Below are 25,707 nucleotides of genomic sequence, written 5' to 3' on the forward strand. Positions count from 1 at the left end.
CACAAAACGGAAGATATGTTTTCCCAAAAACCGGTTGCGGAAGTAAAGCGGAAATGACGCAATCGTCTACCCATTTTGAACCATGCTTGAATGGAGGTGACCTTAACATCAAATTGTAGAGAAACGGAACTTGCCTTGGACACCGGGTGTACATCGACTTAGATCTGCGTGCTTTAAGTGCTTAACTGAATCTTACATTTTAGTAAATATTTAGAGTAACGAACAGAGATGGCAGAAGCACATCAGGCTCGCGTGCATGCTGTGGTGGAAGACATGGTCCAAAGCCTGGAGAGGGACCACATTCGTGTAATGCAGGTAGGCGTGTTAACTGTAACAACTTGAACTGTGCATGCAGTGCTTTGTCTGTCTACTATTAAGCACCTGTATGACGCTATAAATGTGTGTGTTCTTGCTGCAGGGTCGCATGTTCAGATGCAGTGCAGACTGCTGTGACCGCTCCACTGACTCCATGTCTGTGGTGCATAACTGCATCGAGAGGTGTCACACTCCTATGGGCAAAGCTCAGGCACAGGTCACTTCAGAGCTGGAGAAGTTTCAGGTAAGGGGACATTTAAGTGTGTGGCATTTTCAATATAAACGTTAGCTTTCCAGGTCGCATGTAAAGGCTGTTGCTGAAACTTTTCAATGACTGGTTATATTTCAGTGTGGCATTTCTATTAACCAAACCTGCTACAACAGAACATGATCAGTTAACCCACATGAGGTCTTTGGGGTAGATAACGTGACTAAGATGGAAGTATAAACCATGTAAGAACATAAAAGCAATGTTGTTTTCTTTACAAATAAAGAGAAAAAGAAAGAAACTGTACTATTCCAAACAAAAGCATAACTCACCCCACATTTTGTCTTATGCACCCAATTTATGAAAGAAAATCCCCACCTGGAGAAATACGTCACCTGTCTTTTATATGTAGCTAAACTTCTTTCAACATTTGTTAGAACCATCAAGCATAACTAAAATGTTCCAGCACAGTTTGAGCCAAAATGCTTCATTGCATTTTCAATTCCAAATCTCTAAACATGCCTACTACTGTTTCAAGACTAAACCATTCCTTTTCCCCCTTAGGACCGTCTGTCCCGATGCACGATGCACTGCAACGATAAGGCGAAGGATCTTTTCGACTCTGGCGCTAAGGAGCCAGCTGTTCGAGCCCTGATGGACAGATGTGTGGGCAGCTGTGTTGACGACCACGTGAACCTGATCCCCAGTATGACCCGGAGAATCAAAGATAATTTGGACTCTATAGAGTAGTGAGGAACAAGATGGGTGGCTATAGTCCATCCTGAAGTCTCAGCCTGAACGCATTACACACAAACACAGGAGCCCAGGGTCAGTTGACCCAGCAAGTTTGACCAGTTACAACCGAAGGATAAATGGCTGGAACACCATAAAGGGTGGAAAGAGTGACTTAAAATGGAGCAAAGACACAAAGACAGGTGTAAGAGGCTGCGACTTTACATGTTGGTGAAGTTTTAAAACGGCTCACTCTGAGATTTGTTTTTGTACTGTGTAATTAACAAACGGTAACCTATTAGAAGCTGACAGAAAATAAAGAATGATGCATGTAGTGTGTAAACAAAATAATATATCAAACAAGTTAAGCATGACAGTTTAAGATATGGAGTATACTCAACAATTAAAATGATCTACATCAGTTTTGAATGTCCTTTACATTCAACTTTTAAGCCCCATTTAATTCCTAAAATATCTCTAGTGTGAGCCCTTTCATCCTTCACTCTTGCTTTTGTCATTTTATTGTGAAGTTGTTCTGTAATTGTCTGACCTCATGGTGAAATATGTTTATGAATTAAAAGTACCGTAGCTGTTTTGGACCCGCATTACTTCCATAATAACATGAGCTGAGATTGAACTATTGAATCGAGGCAATAATAAAAGCCAGTAATGCTTTTTATATATTTTAATGATCCATTTACTGTCTCATATATACAAATGGTACAAGAAAGGCAACACTGTAGGTAACTGCAATATAACTTTGTACATGAACAATGCAATAAACACGCTGTAAATATAATGCAAACCCCACAACCCATTTAGTTAGTTAGGGAAAGAATCATGGGATAGCACCACAGCCGGGGGGGCAGTTTTCATTGGTTGTCAAGAACTGTATACATATTTTCTTTTGAAAAAATAAATCATACAAATGAAGTAAAAAATAAATAAAACACCTTTAACTTTGAACTCAATGACAGTTACAGTGGCGACTATACACGCAGGTCAAAATGACCACAATGAGTTATCAGTACAAGTCAGTTCTACAGGTTTTCAAAAACAGCATGAGGTAAAAGATATCAAACATTTCCCAACCAATCAAACCTAATCAAAATTATACAGTAACATATCTTCAAAGTTTTTTGTCATTGATCGGTCATCCAAGTAAAAACTGTTGATAAGGCCAACACACACAAACACATTAAAAAGAATAAAGGATTAAGTCTGAATTTGTATCAATGCAGGTTTACATTTGGTATGTATGTAATATCAGTGGGCTTTGCAACTCTACGTTTATAACTTTAATTCAATGTTTTATAATTGGAATATGGCAGTCAATGTTATTTACAAGGATACTTTTTACTGTGTATAATCTGGGAGTGATGAGGATGTTTTCTCCAGTTTACAGAAGAGGTGGTGGACATTCTTATCTGAAAGCCTTAACAGAAGTGGCTCGGGTTTTGAAATGTATGATGTATTTTTTAAACTTACGCCCATAAAGCATTTTGTTTTGATTTAGAAATGCAGAGACATGTCAAACTTAAGACTGAGGGAGATGGACCCCCAGCTGTCAGAAAGAGACAAAACAAAGGCTTAAATTCCTGCTTTTACTGCATCGATCAGTTACTTTGGAAACAAATGTGTAGTCATCACATGCCCTTAATTTGACTGTTCATCTTGTAGTGCATGTACCAGCAGGTATGAGTTAAATCTCTAGCAGCTGATAATCAACAGCAGCCTTGCAGAGAGGCTGTCAGACTTTAATTAACTTTTTTGTTTACAGGCTTTAAGTGTTGGATAATATATTGTACAGTATATTTTCCTAAAATGTGGAAACATTCACAAGTCAAATGAAATAAGTTGTTTACAACACTGTTGGCATACATGGTCTGTTCTTGATTCAAATCAGTACAAATGACAGGTGAGTTTTTGAGTGCAGTGCCACACTTATGACCACAATTTACATATTGGTCCATACGAGCAACACGTGAAACATCCCGCACACGTCAGTAAAGGTCCAGTTTCACCCTCTGGAGATTTCCCCTCATGATGTTCCCAAATTGTAGGATGATAATGCCCCTACATGGATAAATTAAGGGGGTTCCATTAAGATGAGTGATTTGGGGCTAGTCTGTCATCCCAGTGCACTCAGTTCATGGCAGAGGTCCAAAGTTTGAAGCTGCTCTGAATACAAAGATGGCCTGACACCTCCTGGCCACTATCTCCATAACCCTGGAAACCCCATGTATGTGAAGCAAACTCTCAATGTGCCAAAACACTGACAACACGGATGGGACAAATGTACCCCATACATCTCACTGTGTAACACAAGCATGCAGATGGTAGGTATGTCCAATGACAGCTGATGGAAAATGTGGCGGTGGATTGTACGTACAAGCATGTGTCAGTGACTCAGCGTTCCCAGAGGGATAGTTGCAAATTAATGGCGGCTGAACGTGCATCAGGACACGATGCGGGTAGAGCTTTCCTGTTCTGAGGAGTCTGGACGTGGGTCAGAATGAGGCGATGTATACAGGAAGTTACAGCACACGTAGAGGGGGAATGTCAACAACCGGCTGTCCAGGTTCATCACCACATACTCCTGAGATATTAAAGGGAAAGGAAGATTATTTAGCACTGAGCATGTAATACAAGCTAATGAATGACACAACGGAGCCATCTACATCTGCAGGTGAATAGTCCTCACTGACCTGGTCTTTCTCAAGGGTGAGGAGCTGGTATCCTGTTGAGCGACTGCACACCAACTTTCCCCGGCTATCGAAGGAGGCAAGACGCAACCTAAACAAATGAAGATTGTGGTATTTTAAATTTGTGGACTTGACATTTTGGACAACACACTTATAGCCTCTCATGCTGTGAGTAAGATAAGAAGATTGATACCAATGTCTGTAAGCCTTAAAGAATGGTCACCATTAGATGGCTAATGTAGCTTAGCATAAAGCTGCAAACATTAGGGGAGTCTGTTGAGGTCTAAGGATAACTCATTTTACAAAACGTCAAACTATAGGTTACTTACGTAACCCCAGTTCTCAGAGTAACATGAAGTGAGATGTCCCACTATGGGATGCGCCTCATCGCGGAGCAAACAGAAGCATCAATCTCATTACGCCAATCCTGATTGGCTGGAGATCTTGACGTCAGCGTCAGGGCAATCACCCCCTATAAGTAGCTTGCGCCACAACGCATGCGCCATTCAAAATAAGCACCTCTTCTCGCTTCACCATAGCAAGGAGGGCCGTCTGGTGAGACATCTCACTTCATGTTACTCTGAGAACTGGGGTTACGTAAGTAACCTATAGTTCTCATTCATAACACTCCGTTCGATGTCTCACTATGGGAAATTGTAGCTCCCGTATTGCCAGACGAGCTTATCTCGAAAATCACCAAACCAACCAGAACTTAACAGGTAGAGCTCTGACTCAACCAGGTGCCCAGCACTGCTTGAGTCACACTGGGAGCAGAACGTCCAGCCTGTTAGGAGGCAGACAAAAGTGAGCGGCGAGGACCAGCTCGCCGCTGCACCAATGTCCTTGATGGGAGACATCCTGGACAGAGTCCAGAATGCAGCCAGACTCTGAGTCGAAAGAGCTCGCGGACCCGAGGGTGCCTGCGAACTCTGACTCGTATGAGCCCCAAAGCAATTGCTTCCACAGACCAGTGGGAGAGCCGTTGCTTAGTAACAGGCTTGCCCTTATAAGGGTTAGCCCAGGACACAAGGGGTTGGTCATTATGACAAAGCACCCTTGATCTGTCCCTGTACGTGCGTGAAGCACGGGCTAGACACGGCAAATCCGGCCGCTGTTCCCCGGAGGAATACAGTGGCGGGGAGGATGCCTTAATGTCAAATGTGGTACCCGAACCGACCGCCTTAAGATAAAGGCAGGGTCAGGCTTCAACCACACTCTGTTTGCCCTGGGGCAAACTGAGTGCATGAAAACTGTACAGATAGTGCATGAGTGCCACTGGCTCGCTTGGCAGCTGCCAGGGTCAGCGTCATGTCACACTGTATTTAGATTGTACCACTCACGGGCCAGGCCCATAGAGCCAAGCGCTCTGGGTGTGGGTGAAAGATCGCCCCCCCCGCTTGGGACAGTATGTCCCTGCGTAGTGGGAGCTGCCATGGCTGCCCGCACAGCAGCTGATATATCTCCGCTAGCCAGTACATAGCTGGCCAGTGCGGAGCTATCAGGATAAGTGTGTGGCGTTGCTCTCTCACTCTGGCCAGAGTTGGGGGTATCAGAGCCAGGGGTGGGAACGCGTACAGAAGGCCCGGGGGCCAATTGTGCGCGAGTGCATCCACGCCTAACGGTGCATTTAGATCGCGCATCGAAAAGAACAGCTGACACTGAGCGTTGTCTTTCGATGCGAACAGATCCACCGCGGCTCTGCCGTAACGCACCCACAGCTGGCTCACAATCCTTGGATGTAGAGTCCAGTCTGCATAAAGTGGTATACCTCTGGACAGTAGATCTGCCCCGAGGTTCCTCACTCCCGGTACGTGCGTCGCTCTCAGAGAGAGGAGACGCCTACCGCTCCATAGGATAAGTTTGCGCGCCAGTGTGTGTAACTGGAGAGAACGCAAACCCCCTTGGCGGTTAATATACGATATTGTGGTCGTATTGTCTGTCCTCACGAGGACGTGATGTCCCCTGAGGAAAGGCAGAACGCGTTTTAGGGTGAGAAACACCGCTAAAAGCTCCAGGTAATTTATGTGCGCCCGCAGGAGGTCTCTGCTCCAGAGACCCCTCACCGGGCGACCTTCATAAATACCTCCCCAACCTGTCAGACATGCGTCCGTGGTGACCACTTTCCGTGAAAGGACAGCACCCATAGGCACACCTCGTACTAGAAAAGTCGGGTGCAGCCAGTGGCGCAGTGCCATTACGCATTTCACAGTAACCATCACTCTCCGCGCGCCATGGCGCGCGGGGTTTAGTTTTAGGGCGGCCACCCAGCGCTGAAACTCCCTCATGTGTAAGCGCCCCAGTCGTACGACCAGGATGGCTGACGCCATGAGCCCCAGGCATGATCTGAAGAGAACATGTTTGCGCAGCCGGAAAAGAGCGAGACAAGCTCTGAAAGCTTTCACTCTATCCGCTGACAAGCGAGCTGAAAAGGGCACCGAGTTCAGGTGTAAACCCAGGAAGAGTATAGTCTGCGCGGGGCACAACATGCTCTTCTCTGTGTTTATTATGAAACCCAGGTTGAGCAGGTGCTTTACGAGGACATTTGTCTGCGTAACAGCCTCCTGCTCCGACTGTGCGAGAAGCAGCCAGTCGTCCAGGTAGGTCGCCAGGCGAATACCCTGTTGTCTTAACGGGGCTATCGCGGCTTCCGTACATCGTACAAACACCCTTGGACTGAGAGACAGACCAAAGGGGAGTACTCTGTATTCATAACAGATCCCCTGAAATGCGAATCTCAGATATTTCCTGTGTGGGTAATATACTGGGATGTGAAAATACGCATCTTTCAGGTCGACTGATGTGAACCAGTCGTCTTGTCGCACGAGCCGCAGCAGAGATGTGTGAGTGAGCATTCTGAACTTATATCTTCTTAGATATTTGTTCAGAGCCCTCAAATCAAGTATTGGCCGAATTCCGTTCCCTCCCCGTTTGGGAACGAGGAAGTACTTGGAATAGAAGCCGCCCTGACTCTGCTCGGCGGGTACAATAGATATAGCCCTCTTTTCTAGGAGAGAGAGAATCTCTTTCTCCAGAATATGGGCTGACTCTCCTCGGGCCTGCGAATGCAGAATGCCCGAGAAGCGAGGGGGGGTGACAGCGAATTGGAGTCTGTAGCCCCGTGTTACTGTCTTGAAAACCCAAGCAGATGATGTGAGCATCTTCCACTGCATGCTCCTTAGAGCCAGTGGAGATGTCACATCTCTTCCCCTCTGAGTCTCTATTTGTTGTGTTATGGGGCCCTCTAGTGTCTGAACACAGTGGTGCCCCCTTTCGACAATCCCCACCGACACTGCGCATGCGCATGACGGTGGTGCCTTCACAACCCCAGCCGGCACTGCGCATGCGCGTGACGGTGGTGCTTTTAAAACCCCAGCCGGCACTGCGCATGCGCGTGACGGTGGTGCCTTCACAGACCCGCCTGTAATCCGCCTTTTGAGAGATGCCGAAGCTGCTCTCAGAAGGGGAACAGTTGACGGGCTGTTTATTGGTTTTATTGTTTTTCTTATCATTTTTTTGAGCTGCGCCCTCGGCCTGAAGCCTGGATGCGTCAGCGGCAAATGTTTAATGACAGAGGAACAAACAGATTTGTGACATGTGTTTTTGCGGACTTGAGGATGGTGTTGAGGCATCTCTCGAGGCAGCGGGAACACATTTGGAGCTGGGGAACCGTGGACTTCCAGCTCTGTCACGGAGGGGAGAAGGAGGGGCTGTCACGCCGCTCGCTTCTTCTTCTTCCTCGCCTGCTGGCCGAAATTCTGGGTTGGCTGCGCCTGAGCTGCAGCCGGAACTGGAGATTTTCTGGGCCAGCTCGCCCTCGTCTCCAGCCTGGGCTGGGGACTCGGGGCGGGCTGCGACCTCTGCGTTCTCGGTGTTTTAAACCAAGCAGGGTTCAAGGCAGCTTGGGCGAAGGACTGCTGCTGCGAAGGCAGCGGCTGGACCCTTCGAGGGAGGCAGAGGTGGAGTGCCTCGTCCTCCCTCTTTTTCGACTCACACCTCTTTTGCATGGAAGCAAGAGCGGAGCCGAAAATTCCCTCGGGAACGATGGGCATATCCAGCACATCCTCCTTTTCCCGGTCTGGGAGGTTGGTGAGGTTGAGCCATCTCGCTCTTTCCTGCACCACCATGATCCCTATTGCCTTACCTGTGGCCTGGACGGCGCAGCATTGGACACGGAGACAGATGTCTGTGACCGCTGCCATCTCGTCCAGAGTGGCTTCCCCCGGGTTACCCGACAGGTCCTCGCAGAGCTCCGCTTGGTAAGCGGTTAGCAGCGAGGCCACATTCAGGGCCCTGGCGGACAACGCTGCGGCTTTGTAGGACCGTTCAGTCATTGTCGACTGAAATCGGTCCGACTTTGCCGGCAGCGTGGGGTTCCTGCTTGGTGACGGGCCCATCCTCGGTAGGAGGTGGGCTGCTACCAGCGGTTCCATGGGCGGTATGCGGAGCAGGCCGAGCTTCTCCATTCCGTCACAGTCTAGGGAGGAGGCACCCTGGATTGGGACCTTGTTGCTGAAGGGCCGGTCTCTCCACGAGACCGACACTTCATCCAACATCTCCGGGAAGACCGGAAGGAGTTGCCTCTTTGTCCGCGCTGCTTGGGGAAAATGTTTCCCTTCGTAGCAGGACCTGGAGGTCTCCTTGGCCATTTCAGGCCACGGGATGTCGAGTCTGGCCGCAGCGCGTTTGCACACGGCCTGCAGGTCCATACTCAGACAGGGCGAAGCTGGTGTGCTATCGTCTGGGAGAGCAGCCCTCGCTCCAGGCTTTGCCGCCTGAGCCGATGACATGAAGATGTCCTCTTCATGTTCATCCGACTCGGACAGGAGGAACACCGAGGCGTCCTCTTCGTCCTCGTCGTAGTGAAGCTCGAGGACATCCTCCGCGGGTGAGACCATGGTGAGGTCTAACCGGGAGCCCCAGCTCGGTAAAGCGTGGGGTCCCGTTCCCGCGTGTCTTGCCGCCACCGGGTCCCGGCCTGCCAGGGCGCGGGAATCCGGTTCTGCGGCCAGCGCAGATACTGAGCCCCAGACCGACATGGAGAGGGGTTCACTCTCTGTGGCAGATGTCCCCGCGTCTTGACTGCCGGCCGGCCGGCAGGTCAGAGGACATGGGGGGTTCCTGCTCCGACAGGCTAGCTTGGCGTGCTAGCCGTCGGCGGAGGCTCTTTACGGTGAAGCGGACACAATGTCCGCACGAGCCGGGGTTGTCGATAGCGCCTCGGGCGTGTTCCAGCCCGAGGCAGGACGAGCAGACCTGGTGTGTGTCTGTGCCCGAGATCTTCAACCCGCAGCCGCAGAGTCGAGCCACCGAGTCCCTGACTCCTCTGGTGTGAGGGAGAGGGGCGTCCATCTTGTTCGCCTCGTGGCGTGGAGAGGACCCGCTCTCAACAGGTAGGTTGGGAGAAAAAGAGGTAACCACCCTGTCCTTAATCCGGAGAAAAGGACGGTGTGGGTCTTTTATTCCCGGAGAATACTGACTGGTGTGGCAGTATGCTCCTTTTAATCCTTTCCTCCTCCGTGGGGAAGAGAAAAGAAAAGACTTCCTCGCTACCGTGGTGTCGGTAGTGAGGGAGCAAGCTAACGCTAGCTTGAAAAAGTCAGACCTAGCTTACTTTCCGGGGAAAGAGAGCGGCGAGGTCGATTTCAACAATAACTAGCGTTAGTAATTACCGTCTTCCTGCGAAGCAGAAGGAGTAGCCGGCAAGCGCCCGTCGACCGAAATGGATATTTGGGTTCAGTCTGTGGACCGTGAAGCTTGTCCGGCTACCATAGAGATGTGCTCTGAAGCGAGAAGAGGTGTTTGAATGGCGCATGCGTTGTGGCGCAAGCTACTTATAGGGGGTGATTTTCTGACGCTGACGTCAAGATCTCCAGCCAATCAGGATTGGCGTAATGAGATTGATGCTTCTGTTTGCTCCGCGATGAGGCGCATCCCATAGTGAGACATCGAACGGAGTGTTATGAATGAGAACTGTTACTGTAAGAGTTTCAATACACTACTATCACTTCCAAATCATCTGTACACATGTTGCCATGTTCCAAAAAGTAAGGCATGCTTCTCTTGCAATTTTAGTAACTAGGATCTGAATACAATGATGAGGTAATTAATAATAACATTTGCTCAAAAATGATACCTTAGATTTGTATGAAATCATAATCTCAGTTACAGCTGTACTCATCATTTAGATAAATATTCCCCACCTGAATGCTAGATGCCTTCGAGCCTGCAGACTCACAGCGCCCCCACATGGCTGACTCAGAGTGTTTCTTTTGAAGACTATGAAGCGGTTTGTGTAGGTCACCAGCAGATCAAAACCAAAGTTAAAGCCTGTCCAGCGCCAGCAGTACTGAGGAGAAGAACATTTATGTTTGATTTAAGAATAAGAATAAACAAATGTACATTGAACAGGGGCAAAAGGTTATGTATCAGAAATGTTCCAACTCACATCTCCATCTTTAGTGAGTTTCCTGCCACACCTCATGCTGCTCAGCTCAAACTCATCTTTGTTTGCTTCCTGGGGACTGATGACAGACAGGAGGTTTTTTTCAACTCGCTCGAATGCATACAGTTCTTATGGCTGTATACACATGTTGCAGCAGCTGAAAATTATAGGTTACATTACAAGTGTTCAGTCTCAGGTTCTCACCCATTATCATTGTCAAATTCTGTCCGGAGCATAGCGAACCACTGGTTTTTGTACACTGACGTTAGCCAATCTGGAAAAGAACATTTTAACAGTGTATTAACATATGGAAAAAGACAATTCCTACAGGATTTGCACGTTTGTCAATCATAGTCTTTATACCGCTTAGTATGAAATGAGACAGCTTAAGCGATTGAATTAAGTACAAAGATGAAAATAAAATATTTGTCTACACAACTAAGCTTTATTTCCTAGAATAATCAGTCAAATAACAAGAAAGCACATGAAAACACATGAAATTAAATCAACTCAAACCATTCGATGGCTTTCATATTAGATCATTAAATTAAAGATGTATTTTCCCAGAGTAAAGAAGAACATTCAAGATCAAATTAAGTCAGACGGAGCACTATCTTACCAGGGGGCAAAATATTGTCTCTCTCCAGGATGCGTGCAGATGCGAGATCATTGATGATGTACTGGAGACGGACATATTTGAACACTGAACAAAAAGATTCACCCTCTTCTGTGTTCAGGAAGGGCTCTTGCTCACACAGGTCTGTAAAACAAAGACGAGACATAGCGTCAAAAATCTGTGTGCGGATACCAACGAAAAACGTCCACATGAAGGTCGCTGTTTTGTAAGATGTGGACTTCTGTACCTGTTCTGCGTTTGCAAAGCCAGGCGTCAGCGTCAGCCAGAAGCTGCTTGATCGGGCCGTCCCAGGACGGATTGAGCTGCAGAAACATCCACTGCAGAGAGAGAAAATATGAACACAGCTCTTAGAAGCAGGTCTGATGCTATAGTGAGTTTATTTGGAGTTATACTTGTTTTCATGTACCTTTTTCAGAGCAGTGTACACATCCATCTCTACCTGCATAACAAACAGGTCCGAGGACTGGATCAGCTGCTCCATTATCTCTGCCCTGTACATGCAAACACACATGTTTAGTACACTCATTTTTACATCATGGTTGGAAAAATAATAACGAAGCCATTGGCTTGTCCTCAAACAGGCACAGACAAACTTTACTTTAACTAAGCAGAACAAAATCAATCCAACACAACATTTGATTTGATACCTTCATTATCAAACCAGTTACAACGACACCTAAGAAAGCATAGATGATGTGAAAATGAAAGAACTGTGAGCTGAGAAAACACACCCAAGTTCTTTCATCAGGTCGACATTTTGGTGGGTCATCAGGTTGTTTAGAAGCCACTCAAGACACCTGTAGAAAGGTATACAGTGTGATATCAGTACACATAAAATATAGTTTAACCAATTAAACACTGTGATTTAAAATATTTAAAATCTGACTTTTTCATGACTAAGTCCAAGCCATAGATGCTGGCACAAGCATAGAAGCCACACACAGTCTTGGCACTGATGTTTTCCTTCATGGTCTCGCCACACTGCTGGATCAAGCCATCCTGTAGATAACAGCAAACCACGAGACTTGATTCAATTTTGTATCATATGACCGCATGTACAAAACCAATCAATCATGATGGTAATTTTGCGTTTCTTTTAATTCAATGTACTGACCAGCTGTAGCATACAAGCAGCGGCGAGAATACTGACAACTCTGCTGGGCTTGATAAGAACATCATCCCGGTACAACGATCCAAACACGACTTGTAGAGCTGAACACACACAAAACAGTAAAGTTGTATCAGTAAAACAGATAAACACAGTTGACAGCAGCTCTAGGTGACTGAGGTCTTTTACCTTCAGTGTCGATGTTCTGATCAGGGATCTCCAAGTTGATTTCCATCATGTTGGACTCTTTCCAAGAACCACTGAACATGCTGGAGAAATACCCTGACTGCAAAAAAGTAGGGAGAGAAACAAGAAAAAGATAATGTAATGACAGTGAAAGAAAACATGCATTGAAGGATATATTACTCATTGTCTTTCTGGTGTTGTATTGATGTTTTTACCTGGCACAGATACACTTTGTGGAGGTTCCACTCCTGTCCCAGAGCACAGATGCGAATGTCGCTGTTTTCTCCATTCAGAAACAAAGTCTGATAAATGTAACGGGATGTGCTTTTCAATTTCTTCCTGCTCAAGTTTGGAAAATAAACAAACAATCAGAGGAGAGACAAAAACAAATGTAAGACAGATTTTGATGACTTAAAGATATCTGACTCTTATTTGTCTTTAACCAGCCTTGCCTGCGAGGTGTATCTAAAATGGCATCGTCCTCCTCTTGTTCACTGTCACAGTCACACTGGGCATTTCGTTTCCTCTTCTTACAATCACACCCATGCTTGTGGCTGGTACTTATTCCCTCAGCAGCCTCCTCTTGTCCCGGAGACGGGGCCTGGAACCCACTGCTCAGACTCCCCATCACTACACCGGGAAGGAAGTAGCACAAACATAACACTCATCACAAAAAGGAAGTCAGATGTACTGTTTCTTGACATCAACAGAAATGCATAAATCAATATAATATCAAAATCATTAGAGCAGATACCTTTAGGGACTTTGGCTTTTTGCAGGAACACAATTGTTTTGGTGAAGTTTTCTTGTTCCTTGTCTTTATGGTTTTAACAAACAAAATCTAAATTATTTCTTAAAATGTAACTTTTTGTAACAACAGTTGGAAATAATATAAAAAGGTATTTATACAGTGTATTATTCCTACTGATTTGATCTGATTAAATTAAGTGTCTACTTACTTTTCCAAAAGTGCTATACAAATGAAATGTATGAGTATTCATTAAAAAGGCTTTACCTAGGTTAGATAAATGTTCAAGATTACAGTACTTGACATTAAAACAAATGTTTGCCCAGTTAGTGTGGGGCTGTCATACCAAGCTGATTGAAAGAAAATCTTCCCAAAAAGGCATAGCAATGTGCATGTGTTTTTGAGTCCAAAACAAATCAACACCGGATTTAAGTTTCAGTAGCTACCCTACACACAGGTCTGCTGCACAGGCTTCTGCAGCATATGCACACCAGATGTAAAATATGTGTACTTAAAACAACGACTTACCTAGTTTACCGGATGGTCAGCAGCGGGCAGGCTAAGAGAGAGGTGTCGGGTAACTAAAGACAGGCAAACACCGGCTGATTATCCCGGGTTAGAGCAGGTTAAAAAAGAGCTAACCTCCGAGCTAGCTTAGCTGCAGTATTCACAAACAATGGCAGGGAAATAACAGCGTTGCTTCTGACAAGCTACTACTCCACAGAAGCCTTCAGATCGCAAAACTCTCCTCGGTTTCAGTTACATGTTTCTGGATTAGAGGAACTGTAAACCCAGAGACAGGAGATGATGATGTGTTCCTGCCCTGAAAATATGTGGCTGCTTTTGTTGTTCTTCTTCTCTCGCTGGTTAATGGTAGTATTCTACGTCACAGGTGTCTGGGCTGCTCAACGTCGCCACCTACTGTGAGACGAAGGGATTACATAAACATGAAACGTCTTAAATTGTTTTACACTTAACCCTGTAAGGCCCCAGGTTGTTATTTTACAACATCACTTAAAGTTTAAGCAATCCTAAAAAAGTCAGTACATTTTTAAAGACTACATATTCAAAAAGTACTTTTGTTCAGCCTCACAATGCTATCTTCAAACAAGCAAAAAACATGTACATATTTAGTTATTGTGGAACACATTCATCAATTTGATTTTGAGCAGCTTATGTCTTTGTTGCAATGCATACCTGGATCAGTGTGGTAGTCAAAATAGCATGTGCACCTTACACATGGACATTGCCCTTCCATATGTTCACATTATAGAAATAAAACACTAATAGAAATATAATGTCTTTGATAATTCACTAAAACTAAGTTATAAATGTGATTTTGAATTCAGACAAGAATTGAATAAATTAATACATTATTAACAGTATGAAATTATATTTTAAACTCTACTTGTATCTGATCAGTTAATTAGTTACAAACATACATTTAACTCTTCTGTGCTTCTGGCAGAAACAACTATTTCTGAAATGTTTTAGGACACTTGGATGTATCCATTTTAGTATGATAATTAGCCTATTATCATTAGCCAGACAGTATTGTGTGACTTGTTGAACTGGTTTACTTGCATGTATGGGTGTAGGCAGAGCCATATCATATTCTCTCTATATAGCTCTGGGTGTAGGTATTCCTTTGATTGTGATAATAGGCTAAGCCAGGCAGTATTGTGTTACTCAAGTGTAAATAGGATTCAGATGCTTGTTGCCATCGGGACACCTGGAAGGGTGGTGGTGCATGCATTCCTTTTAGTATGATAATAGGCTAAGTAAAAACAATTAAGGCCCTTGTACTTAATTTGAGCATTTTAATCTACAGATTATTTTTTAACATTAATCTTTCACTAAATTAAAGATAATCAATTTGAGATGATGAATAAAGCATTTACTGCCATTTTTGCATGAACACTTTGATTATCAAAATAGTCTGCGTTTGTGGTAGAAATACCGTTTATTTAATATATTTATAACGTATTTGTCTTTATATATTTATTTGAACAAGGACCATGCATATAAAACATAAATCTCAGAAAAGAGAAGAGATGATTGAACATCAACACTGCTCTACATAAATACTAGTTTACTTAGATACAAATCTAAGTAGAAATATACAAATATTAGCCTCATAATATACTCAACTTGCAAAACGTAAAATGACTCATTATGCAGATTGGCCAATTTTTTTAAATAATTGTCTACACTTATATATACAAGTAGGTATGACATACTGTTAATTACTTCAATGTTTCACCTGATAAAGGTGGGAAACATTTTAAGTAGCTATGTATATACGGCTGGGTAGCTTATTATGTTATAATTTAACAAAAATATATTGGTTGGTTTATATTTTGTAGCCTATTCATATTCTCAATCTGCAAAGTATAAACTATCACATAATTTCAGTACAATATTTGTGCAACTTGTAAAAGAGTAGAGGTACGCAACATGAAAATACTTAAGTAAAGTAAAATAATAAACTGATATAATTTAACACTGTTTACAAATGCGACCTGTGTTCGTGCGCACGCATCCAGTGACGTGTAAGAGGGGCCATGCTATAGTTATCTGGACAAGTCTACTGACAGCCCACCGGAAACTTTTTCGGTGCAGAAAATCAGACGGTGACGGAGTATCATAGCTGCAGGCCTGCAGCCCTCTGTACCTGCTCAAAAATGTTTAAAGCTGCTTCCTCTCTCAGTGGCCGCTGTGCACATCTAACAGGACAAGCTTCGGTCAAATTCCACTTGGCAAGTGGTGAGTTACCATGGAGACGAATAAAATCCAGAGCTAGTTGGTTATTATGGTCTGTCTGAACTTGTTTATCATTGGAAAGTAATGTATAAACGCGAAGTTGTTTATACTTTTTTTCTTCTTACTTTTAGTCTTGCCCGACTGGTTTAAGGCGGTTTTATTTGACAATTAACCCAGTTTTAGCCCAAATATGTGAATAAAGCCACACAGTTGTCTTGCTTAACCAGTGTCAATGTGGTGTAACGGAAAGTAACATTATAACTCATTTGCTTTTTTATTAAGTACTGAGTAATGAATCCAAGTTTGTAGAAACATTTTTAGAGAGGTAGGCCTACTGTATTTGTGGCAGGTGTTCTAAATGTTTTGTCCACCCCATATAAATCAACGACGATATGCAACATAATAGAAACACCTGTTAGTTCAATACAAACGTATAGGTGAATCAAAACTTATCTTAAACTATTAAAACCTAACAAATGAACATCCAAGAGGATAGAATGAAGTGCAGGTCTGTTTTAGAGGGCATTGGTGTTAGACAGTTTAGGTGAATAAAACTGACTTCTCAGGTCCATTAAACAAGGTTATATTTGATAGGATGACATATAATGTGAGTAACTTGGCTACATTATATTAAATTGCAGCAGGAAAAGGTAATGCCATTCATTACATCGAGTAATTTTATGTCTTGTCAATTGTTGGCTGTGTGGGTGGAGGAATAGTTACGCACATGCTTTTTAGTCTTTACATAATCTCTGAACCAGTCCAGTGCACCTTGTATCTCACATTTTACAACTAAGAGTTTCAGGAGGGATTTTATTATGTGTTGCACAATGTGAGGTCTAAAGGGAACTGAATGTGGTTAGAGTGTCAGACAGGTTATACAGTATACTGAATACTAGTTAAAGACTAGAACAGCCTTAACATTATTTGCACATCTGTCTCCTATAGACAATGATTGGAAATAAATATAAGAGTTGAAAGAACTCTGGGTTAAATATCACTGACAGGATGTTTCACAAATTACTCTCATATGTCGCAGATCAGGTTATGTAGTTCATGCAGTTTCCCAGACGAAAAATGTTGCTTTTACATTACTGTATACGTTTTAAGCAATTTTATTTTATAGGTGCATTATGTCAGAAATCAGCCTTCAAACATCCTCCCACCGACATCCCAGATATGCCCTCATGCAATTTCAAACCAGAGGAATACACGGTAAGAGCAATATCCTCCTGACATATACATTAGCTCTAAAGTTGGCCCTATTATTTGTGATCACCTAAGTAATAATATATAGAATTTAGATACACGTGAATATTTTTTTACTGTGCATTTGTCCCTGTCCAGGGCATGTCCAAAGAGCGGATAATGGAGATCCGCAGGCAGAACTGCAACCCTATGATCATGAAGGTTACCTACTATAAGAAACCAGTATTGATCCACCAGGGATACATGCAGTGGCTGTGGGATGTGGACGGGAGGCGATATCTGGATCTATTTGCTGGTGTGGCGACTGTCAGTGTGGGCCACTGCCACCCGTAAGGTCCCTTTTCTTTCCTGTGTCACACAGTGAGAGCAGGATTTATTATACCTACAGTTCCTAATAAAAATAATTTTTCATTCTTATATCGGACTCCTGATATCTGTGGGTACAGGAAAGTGACGGCAGCAGCAGAGCAGCAGTTGAAGACATTGTGGCATACTACAAACATTTACGCCTATCCTACTCTCCATGAGTACAGTGAGAAACTTGCATCCTACTTACCGGATCCTCTCAAGGTACCATGGTGTATTTTTTTTTTTTTTTTCAACTTAGAGCAGGAGTCTGGATAAACATTTCTGTGATGAAAAGGTTTGCTGATCTTTGTCCCACTGTCCAGGTTGTATATCTGACCAACAGCGGCTCAGAAGCCAATGACCTGGCCATGTTGATGGCTCGACTTCACACAGGCAACTTTGACATCATCACTTTAAGGTACAAGTTTTTAAATATATAGCTAGACTTCATTCTATTAGTTATCATTTTTTTTAAAAAGTCATTATTTAGGACTTGGTAACATTACATTTTATAAGGCTAAAAGACTAAAATACCTAGGCTGTGTTAAACATTTTTTTGACCATCCTTGTAATAGATTTGTATTTATTTTTGAAATACTCTGTCATTTTACTCATTAACTCAAGATTCTTAATTGTGAAAAGAAAAGTTATCTGTTATCCAAATGTCTTTAATGTTTTCTATCCATTTTTCTTTCCAGGGGCTCATACCACGGTGGCAGCCCACAAACCATGGGTCTTACTTCCAACGCAGCATATAAATACCCCATTGCCAACGGTTTAGGCTGCACAACTGTACGTATGCTATGCATTATTATATTACAGTCAGCACCACATGAGAAACACCTACAACTAATGATACACATAATCATTTATGTCATAATGAAGTTTAATTTATATAATAGTGATATACATTGACATATGTTTGTGATAGACAAATATCTTCAAGAAGACTGGGTTATGAATGTAATTAGTGGCCACTAAAACATTTCAATGTTTTGACTGCCTCTCTTCTCTTTTGTTCTTTGCCTTAATTGAAATAATGAATATACACAACATTTGGCCTTAAACAGCTTTGTGACCTTCCCTCAGTTTTCAAATAGTTTTTCCACAGATAAACTAATCATGTGAACATTTTTATGACAGTACAACCACGTTTGATGATGATTTCTTTGTGCCGCGTTAATGAGTGAGTGTTGCTGACTCGGTTTCTGCCCAAAAACAGACCATGTGTCCTGATGTGTTCAGAGGTCCGTGGGGAGGAAGCCACTGCAGGGACTCTCCTGTGCAGACAACCAGACAATGTAGCTGTGCCCAAGGTACAAAAACACACCCACCCTCAACATGCTCATTTCCTTGAAACTGTTGACGGTGAGATTAAGCATTACCACTGCTTTTGCAATATTCCTCGTGAACATTAACCTTACCTTTTTGAATGTGCTGTATTCATGCACAGCGAAAAACAACAGTTGATACCAGAGCCATTTCATTTGTTTTTGTTTTAAAATTGTGAGTGGAATTACATGCAGCACAAAATGGCCACATAAAACGACACATTTTATTACATTGAATACCGGAGTTTGGAAAGTGTTTGGTCTTTATCCTTTGAGTTCATAAGGTCAAAGGTTCCTTCTATCGTTCATCTTTTAACCTTAAAGCATTTTCAGGAATTTTATCTATATAGTATTCCTGTGGCTCAACCACAGAGCCTTCCTGGAAACGATCAATACGTTGGCATATCAACATGGCTGTTTACACAAAACAAACATCCGCTTTACTGCTGTACGTTATCAATTTAATTTATTAACCACCCTGCTGCTGTGTGTAAAGTTAGCTGTTATAGTGGTAGATAATTTGGTCAAAATTAATGTCAGAGCAATTATAACTGACATACTTTATCCATAAAATACAATATAATAAATAAAATCTAAATCCAATGGAGAGAGTCACATTTTCAAAAAGAAAATTGGGATTTGACATCTGATTTTGGTAAGCTTTAACTTATCATTCAGTAATTTAGAACAGTTGTTGAATAATTGCTCCGCCCATTCCCTAGGTGTGAATAAATGAACATTACTTATTTTTAAGTCTGCATTTGTTTGAGATAAAGTTAACATGATTTTTTTCAAGTATATTTTGTGTGATCCAAAAAACATTTCTTTGTTCCCACAGGTCATTGCATGGCAAATGATCAATACATCGGGCAGCTCAAAGAGACATTTGCCACTAGTGTCCCAAGTCGAATCGCTGCTTTCTTTGGAGAGCCTATTCAGGTACTCTATTCTGTGTTATAACAGGACATGTCATCTTTAAGTCAACGTGTTGACAATTTAGTTTTGCATGTCTAATGTGTTGTATCTACAGGATAATTCCCTGATATCAGAAAAAAAGAAAACAGTGTTTGTTCGCATGTCATTCATGTTTTTCTATTTTTTTGTGAGGAGTACTTAAGAATGGGACTGTGAGATGTGAATGTGTTTGATTTATATAGGGAGTTGGAGGAGCTGTGCAGTATCCTAAAAATTACCTGAAGGACGCTTACAAACTTGTCAGAGAAAAAGGAGGGGTGTGCATTGCTGATGAGGTGAGAGTAAGACACACATTTAATGTCAAATAGATTCTAAATGTGCAGAAAGTTTTAGAGCTTTTTCTCTAGAAACTGCTGCCTGCTGATGGAAATGTGGTTGATGAGAGTGAAGAAACTGAACCAAACAGTAACATTGCAGACGTATAAGTTAACAAAATGTGTTAAATACACTAAAGCGCTTTGTACAGCTGAGGGGAACAGCAGAGTCAAGTGATAATTCTCCGTGGGTTTCTTTCACATTACTGATAGTCATTAGACCCATTGTTAACATAGAAATATTGATGATTGCCGCTTTAAGAAAAGTGAAAAGGGTCAACAAGTCAATAATTGAGCATTTTTACTTATCTTTACAGAATAACTTATCTTGCATGTTCATTTATGAGTTCACTGTCCAACAAAAATATTTTTCTTGCATGTTCAGTGATTCTGTTCAAATCCACTATTCCCGCAGTGTTGCAGATAAAGATAAGCCTACGGTTTTATCATCAGTATTATAATATTGGGAGAATTTAATTCCAGTAGTGGCCCAGTAGGTTATTTACTGATCGCGTGATCAAAATATTTTAAATGTTATGAAAATAAATAAATTGAGCTGATCATTTCCAAAATTCACAACATGTTTTTGTCTAACAAAATATTGTGCTTCAATAATTTAAAAATATATATATAATGGCACACATTCCAAGCCCTAAAATGCATAAACCTTCTTGCAGGTCCAGACAGGATTTGGGCGAACAGGAAGCCACTTCTGGGGTTTCCAAGGTCATGATGTCATTCCTGATATGGTTACAATGGCAAAGGGGATCGGTAATGGATTCCCAATGGGAGCTGTTGTCACAACACCAGGTGAGATATGAGAGAGAGTGCATAGAGTGTGTTGGAGGATAGGAAATAATGGTCTCACGACCAAAAATAAGTAGATGTAGGTGTGAGCTTTTTTATTAATGTATTTCACAGAAATTGCAGCCACATTTGCCAAGGGGGTTCACTTCAACACGTTTGGAGGAAACCCTGTGGCCTGTGCTGTTGGGTCATCAGTGCTTGATGTAAGAACTTATCTTCTCTTTGTTTATCAGTCCTTTTTCAGAGTATATCTGTATTATTTTACTGTAGCTTTTTTACTTAACAGGTTATCAAAGGTTATCATTGTTTTTACTTTACAGGTTATCAAAGAAGATGGCACACAGCAGATCAGTCTTGATGTTGGAACCTATCTGATGACAGAACTGGCAAAACTCAGAAACAAGTATGAGATAATTGGTGATGTCCGTGGAAAAGGCCTGCAGATTGGTGTGGAAATGGTCAAAGACAAGGTATTTATTCTGTAACAGAAGTCAAACTAACCTCACATGCTTAAACAACTTGTGTGTGTGTGTGTGTGTTGTTCCTCCTCCTCCCGGGGGAATGGTTCACCAGTTCCCCAGTTAACCATTAGCTGGAGTAGCAGTGACCATCTGCAAAGAGACAATGTTAGCTGTAGTAAATGTACTGCTCGCACGTTTTTGAATATTTTTTATCTGTTGATAATAGCAGATATTGTATTGAAGAGTCATTTGAAAATTAAGAAATAGGCAAGGGTCAAAGTTGAATGAATATTCAAATCTCATACCACTAAATGTTTACAATTCTTAATTTTTTACAATAAAAGTGCCAAACAAAAATAATCTGTATAAATATTTGGTAGCCTAACACAGTGGCAGGTGAGAGTAAACCTTAAATACGGACTTAACTGCCATGTAGACAGTGGCGGCGCCAGAGATTTTCTCTAGGGGGTGCTGTGGGGTAGCTTGACGTTTCATAGAGGGTGCTCAAACATTAAGGGTTTCCCATTAATGTACCAGCGCTACAGTTGAATTTTCTACTGCAACACACACACACACACACACACACACACACACACACACACACACACACAGGTCACACACACACACACACACACACACACCCACACACACACACACACAACACACACACACACACACACACACACACACACACACACACACACACACACACACACACACACACACACACACACACACACACACACACACACACACACACACACACACACACACAGTGCACCCGCGAATGTTACAATGAAAGCTCGGTAATCAGCTCACGGCATATAGGTGTAAGCAGGGGTAAAGTGCTATTTTTACAAGTGGGGGGTGGACCTAACATCCTCTAGGACAGTGCTTCTCAAACTTTTTTCAGTAATGTACCCCCTTTGAAACATTTTCTTAGCCAAGTACCTTGGCCGACCCCGAACATTTTTTATCGAAAAACCCTATACAAATAATTCCAATATAGTGATGTTCCCTCAGTGTGTGATTTATTTACTCCTTCATGCATGCATTACAACAAACTAAGGATATTTAAATTGTATGCATGAAAAATAATAACATAACGAAAAAAACAGGACACAGGAGTTTTTCAATTGAAGTTTAACAAACCAATGAACAAAATTATATATTATGCAAAACTATACAATACACACATTTGACATGTTTATATGAGGACCCCCTTGGTGGTTCTAGGAATATTTTATATAAAATTGTGTTTTCTATTTAACTTATTGTAGCCTATTAAGATTATTTTTGTAATCATGCATGGTATTTTATTTTATTTTTTTAAATCTCACGTACCCCCTGCAGTACCCCAACATACCCCTAGGGGTCCGCGTACCCCCATTTGAGAATCACTGCTCTAGGAGGGTCCTCACCTCCTCTAGTGGGGTAGATTTAAAAAAAATATTTAAGTTAAAAGTATCAATCTGGTGCACTTTGAGAGCAAAATGAAGAGATCTATGGATATATCTCTCAACATATGAAACAGAACTGTAAACAGATGTTCTATTTCTTTATAGATATTTTACAAATCACTCCCCTTTTAAAACAAACCGTTTGAGACCCACTGAGATAACTAGACTAAAGTTAACTATCTAAACACTGAGAGTCCTTTACTTCACCTGAGCTGAGGTTATCTGAGACTCTCAGTCTGACAGGAGAGAGTTCTCCCTCCACCTTGTTGTTGAAAAAGCTCCTTATATCCGTTAGCTTGGCTAGCTAGCACCAGATGCTAACCACAACGATCTCCGGTAGATACCCACCGGTGCGCGAGCTCTCTATCTCGCTCGCTTGCGCAGGCACACAAAATGGCTCGTGCCACACACACAGTTGCGCTTGAATGAAACACAGAGACCCAGAAGTAAGCTACTTGTACTCACGAGGCTATTATGTGCAGAATCCCTCTCGCTTTCAGGTGGTTTTGATTGAGTGTCCACACGTGGACGTTTAAGGACTAAAAAACGATCCATTTGTCACTTTGCTGTTAGCAAATAATTTGGGGCTCCAGCTAACAGGAAGTCACTCAAGTGTCACAAAGTAATTTAGCCTATGGGTAGGTCAAAAATCTAATGGGTGCTGGCCATTGGCCTAATCATATCACCTGTGTTGGCTTTATGTTTTTGGTCAAACATTTGTTTGTTTCACATTTGCATTGATGTAATCAATAATTGTTCTGATTTTATTTAATACAAATAATAATAATTTTCGAAACAAAAACATATATCTTGGGGGTGCTTAGGGGGTGCTTTGGCAATCCTGGGGGGTGCTTCAGCACCCTCTAGTTCCCTCCTGGCGCCGCCCCTGCATGTAGACCTAGCAAATGACTGCAGGTATTTCCCAGTTCTGTTCTACTTTTCTCTCCACCACACAGCTATTCACTAGATCATTTAAAAAAATAAATAAAATACTTGGCCATATATTGAGTTATGTAATTTTACAATTGATCTAAATTTAATTCTGAGATGCATTAAAAAAAAAAAGTCTTAAATCAAACTTGCCTCAAGCTGTATTAATCATTGGAGATAAGCAGTTGCGCAATGTCCATATAGTTACTTACCTAAATTAAATTCCTATATTTATTGTTACACATCCATCTTCATTTATTTCGGCATTTCTTCTCTGTCGCCCACAGGCCAGCAGAGACACCCTGCCTCCTGAGGCAATGAGTGAAATCTTTGAGGACATCAAGGACATGGGAATCCTGATAGGGAAAGGAGGAGTCTACGGACAGGTAACAGCACTCACCTTAAAGTAGTTAATTCTTTCTGTGCCTACATGTGTCATAAACGCAGCTGGCATAGGATATGTTCCAGAAATGCCTGCAGTGCCTGCTCTGCCTTAGCTAAGGGACACAGAATTAAACACCTGACCTGGTGACACAATTTCTCGTTTTATAATCTCCTGTTTTGTTTCCGGTTTTTCTCACCACCTAAGATCTTCCGGATCCAACCCCCGATGTGCATCACAATGGAAGATGCCGATTTCTTTCTGGCAATATTTGACAAGGCCATTCACAACTACATGGAAAGAAGATGAAAGTGAGATAAAGGTCGGCTGGATTGCTCAATGGCAAGGACCAAACCTGGAGACCCTCTCAGGAATGGACTGAATTTAATATATTTTAAAATGTTTAAAATATGTCAGTATTAATCATTTCAACCATTTAAGTAAAACTACCTCTCTAGTTAGATGAAAAAATAATCATGTACAGTGACTTTATCTGGCAAATCATGCTTTGGTGTAAAGTTGTATGATTGTAAATTAATGTTATACTAATAAAGGAAGAACCATTTGCATTATAACACATTGGTCACACCGCCCCCTGCAGGAATTCATTTGATAGGATTTCACTATCGTCCACAATATGTGGTATGGAAACTGAAAAAGGGCTGCAGTTTCAGTTTTTTAATCCTGTAATCTACTGAAATATTCTATTTGTTTGGGTTCTGGGTAAAAAAACAAGCAGGTCTCTTTGCAGTGCCCAAATGGAAACTACAGAGTTGAGTAAGTCCAACAAACAAAAAAATGCTCTGTGAGAAATGTAAATGTGGTGGGTCAGGATGCAATCTCAAACTCAAAGAGCATAAACTACGTAATCTAGACCTAGACACCAACGTTGAAAACCAAAGCTTGAGTCAGGGCATCCAATAACTAATTTCCTGGAAAAAGGAAGGGGTCTTTTTTGTCTTTTAGAGTCATCTGATTCCTTTCTTGTCTTTTAATGAAAGTGAAAAATAGGTCCTGTATTTCTCCCTTACCCCCTCCAAAATGTAATGGGTTCTTTTTTGGACCATGCTACACCTTTCCGCCACATTTCAGGTGAACAGGGCATGATTTGTTTCTGTAATCCTGCTGACAAACAGATAAACTGAACCAAAATCATCTCCCGGGCAAAATAAGTTAAGATAAAATAAAACAGATTAATATAATTTACTCTTTTCAATTAAGTTTCCAAGCAAACCATGTCAGTGAGTGTTGTGGACATTCTTGAAATTAATTGTCAAAGAGTTGTCCTTCTGAGTCTTTAAAAAGAGGCACACAGCACACTGGAAAGCAATGTCTCCACAGCCGAGTGCAACCACTCAAACTGAAGAGAGAGCTTTTATACAGTTACAATGAATGCATGCTTAGACAACTGACCCATGACCCTATCAAAGTACAATAGACCCAAGATCAGATCTCTGGTCAAATGGCACCTTGTGACTGATAATCTTTCTGAGTGTTGAGATCTACTGTCTCTTGACATGAAAGGCTCACAGAATATTATTATTTATGTTAAATATAACATCATAGCATTCAATTATCTGATAATCATAATTTCCATCGGATGAGTCAGCATGCCTAGTTCGAGGGATCTGAGACAGGCTTACTTA

The 25,707-nt window shown here is 42.2% G+C and overlaps 3 protein-coding genes across 3 annotated transcripts; 2 read left to right on the forward strand and 1 right to left on the reverse strand.

Annotated features, from left to right (window-relative positions):
• Positions 1-46: 46 nt before the first annotated feature.
• fam136a (family with sequence similarity 136 member A) lies at positions 47-1,931 on the forward strand. Its single transcript, XM_034205005.1, has 3 exons — positions 47-315; positions 419-559; positions 1,088-1,931. The coding sequence occupies exons 1-3, from the start codon at positions 229-231 to the stop codon at positions 1,271-1,273; spliced, it is 414 nt and encodes a 137-aa protein (XP_034060896.1). The 5' UTR covers positions 47-228; the 3' UTR covers positions 1,274-1,931.
• Positions 1,928-13,939, reverse strand: gmcl1 (germ cell-less, spermatogenesis associated). Its single transcript, XM_034204994.1, has 15 exons — positions 13,610-13,939; positions 12,786-12,963; positions 12,549-12,672; positions 12,337-12,433; positions 12,154-12,251; positions 11,926-12,038; positions 11,771-11,836; positions 11,446-11,530; positions 11,266-11,356; positions 11,022-11,162; positions 10,607-10,676; positions 10,406-10,481; positions 10,161-10,306; positions 3,964-4,051; positions 1,928-3,854 (listed from the first exon to the last, which is right to left on the reverse strand). The coding sequence occupies exons 2-15, from the start codon at positions 12,959-12,961 to the stop codon at positions 3,714-3,716; spliced, it is 1,512 nt and encodes a 503-aa protein (XP_034060885.1). The 5' UTR covers positions 12,962-12,963; positions 13,610-13,939; the 3' UTR covers positions 1,928-3,713.
• A 1,719-nt stretch (positions 13,940-15,658) lies between these two features.
• agxt2 (alanine--glyoxylate aminotransferase 2) lies at positions 15,659-24,654 on the forward strand. Its single transcript, XM_034204961.1, has 14 exons — positions 15,659-15,847; positions 16,971-17,059; positions 17,192-17,382; positions 17,500-17,623; positions 17,725-17,819; positions 18,100-18,193; positions 18,624-18,717; positions 19,571-19,671; positions 19,890-19,982; positions 20,699-20,831; positions 20,943-21,031; positions 21,149-21,298; positions 23,967-24,065; positions 24,269-24,654. Exons 1-14 carry the CDS (start codon positions 15,766-15,768, stop codon positions 24,368-24,370), a joined length of 1,536 nt encoding a protein of 511 aa, XP_034060852.1. The 5' UTR covers positions 15,659-15,765; the 3' UTR covers positions 24,371-24,654.
• Positions 24,655-25,707: the final 1,053 nt, after the last annotated feature.

This window comes from Gymnodraco acuticeps, unplaced genomic scaffold, assembly GCF_902827175.1.
Source record: "Gymnodraco acuticeps unplaced genomic scaffold, fGymAcu1.1, whole genome shotgun sequence".
NCBI lineage: Eukaryota > Metazoa > Chordata > Actinopteri > Perciformes > Bathydraconidae > Gymnodraco > Gymnodraco acuticeps.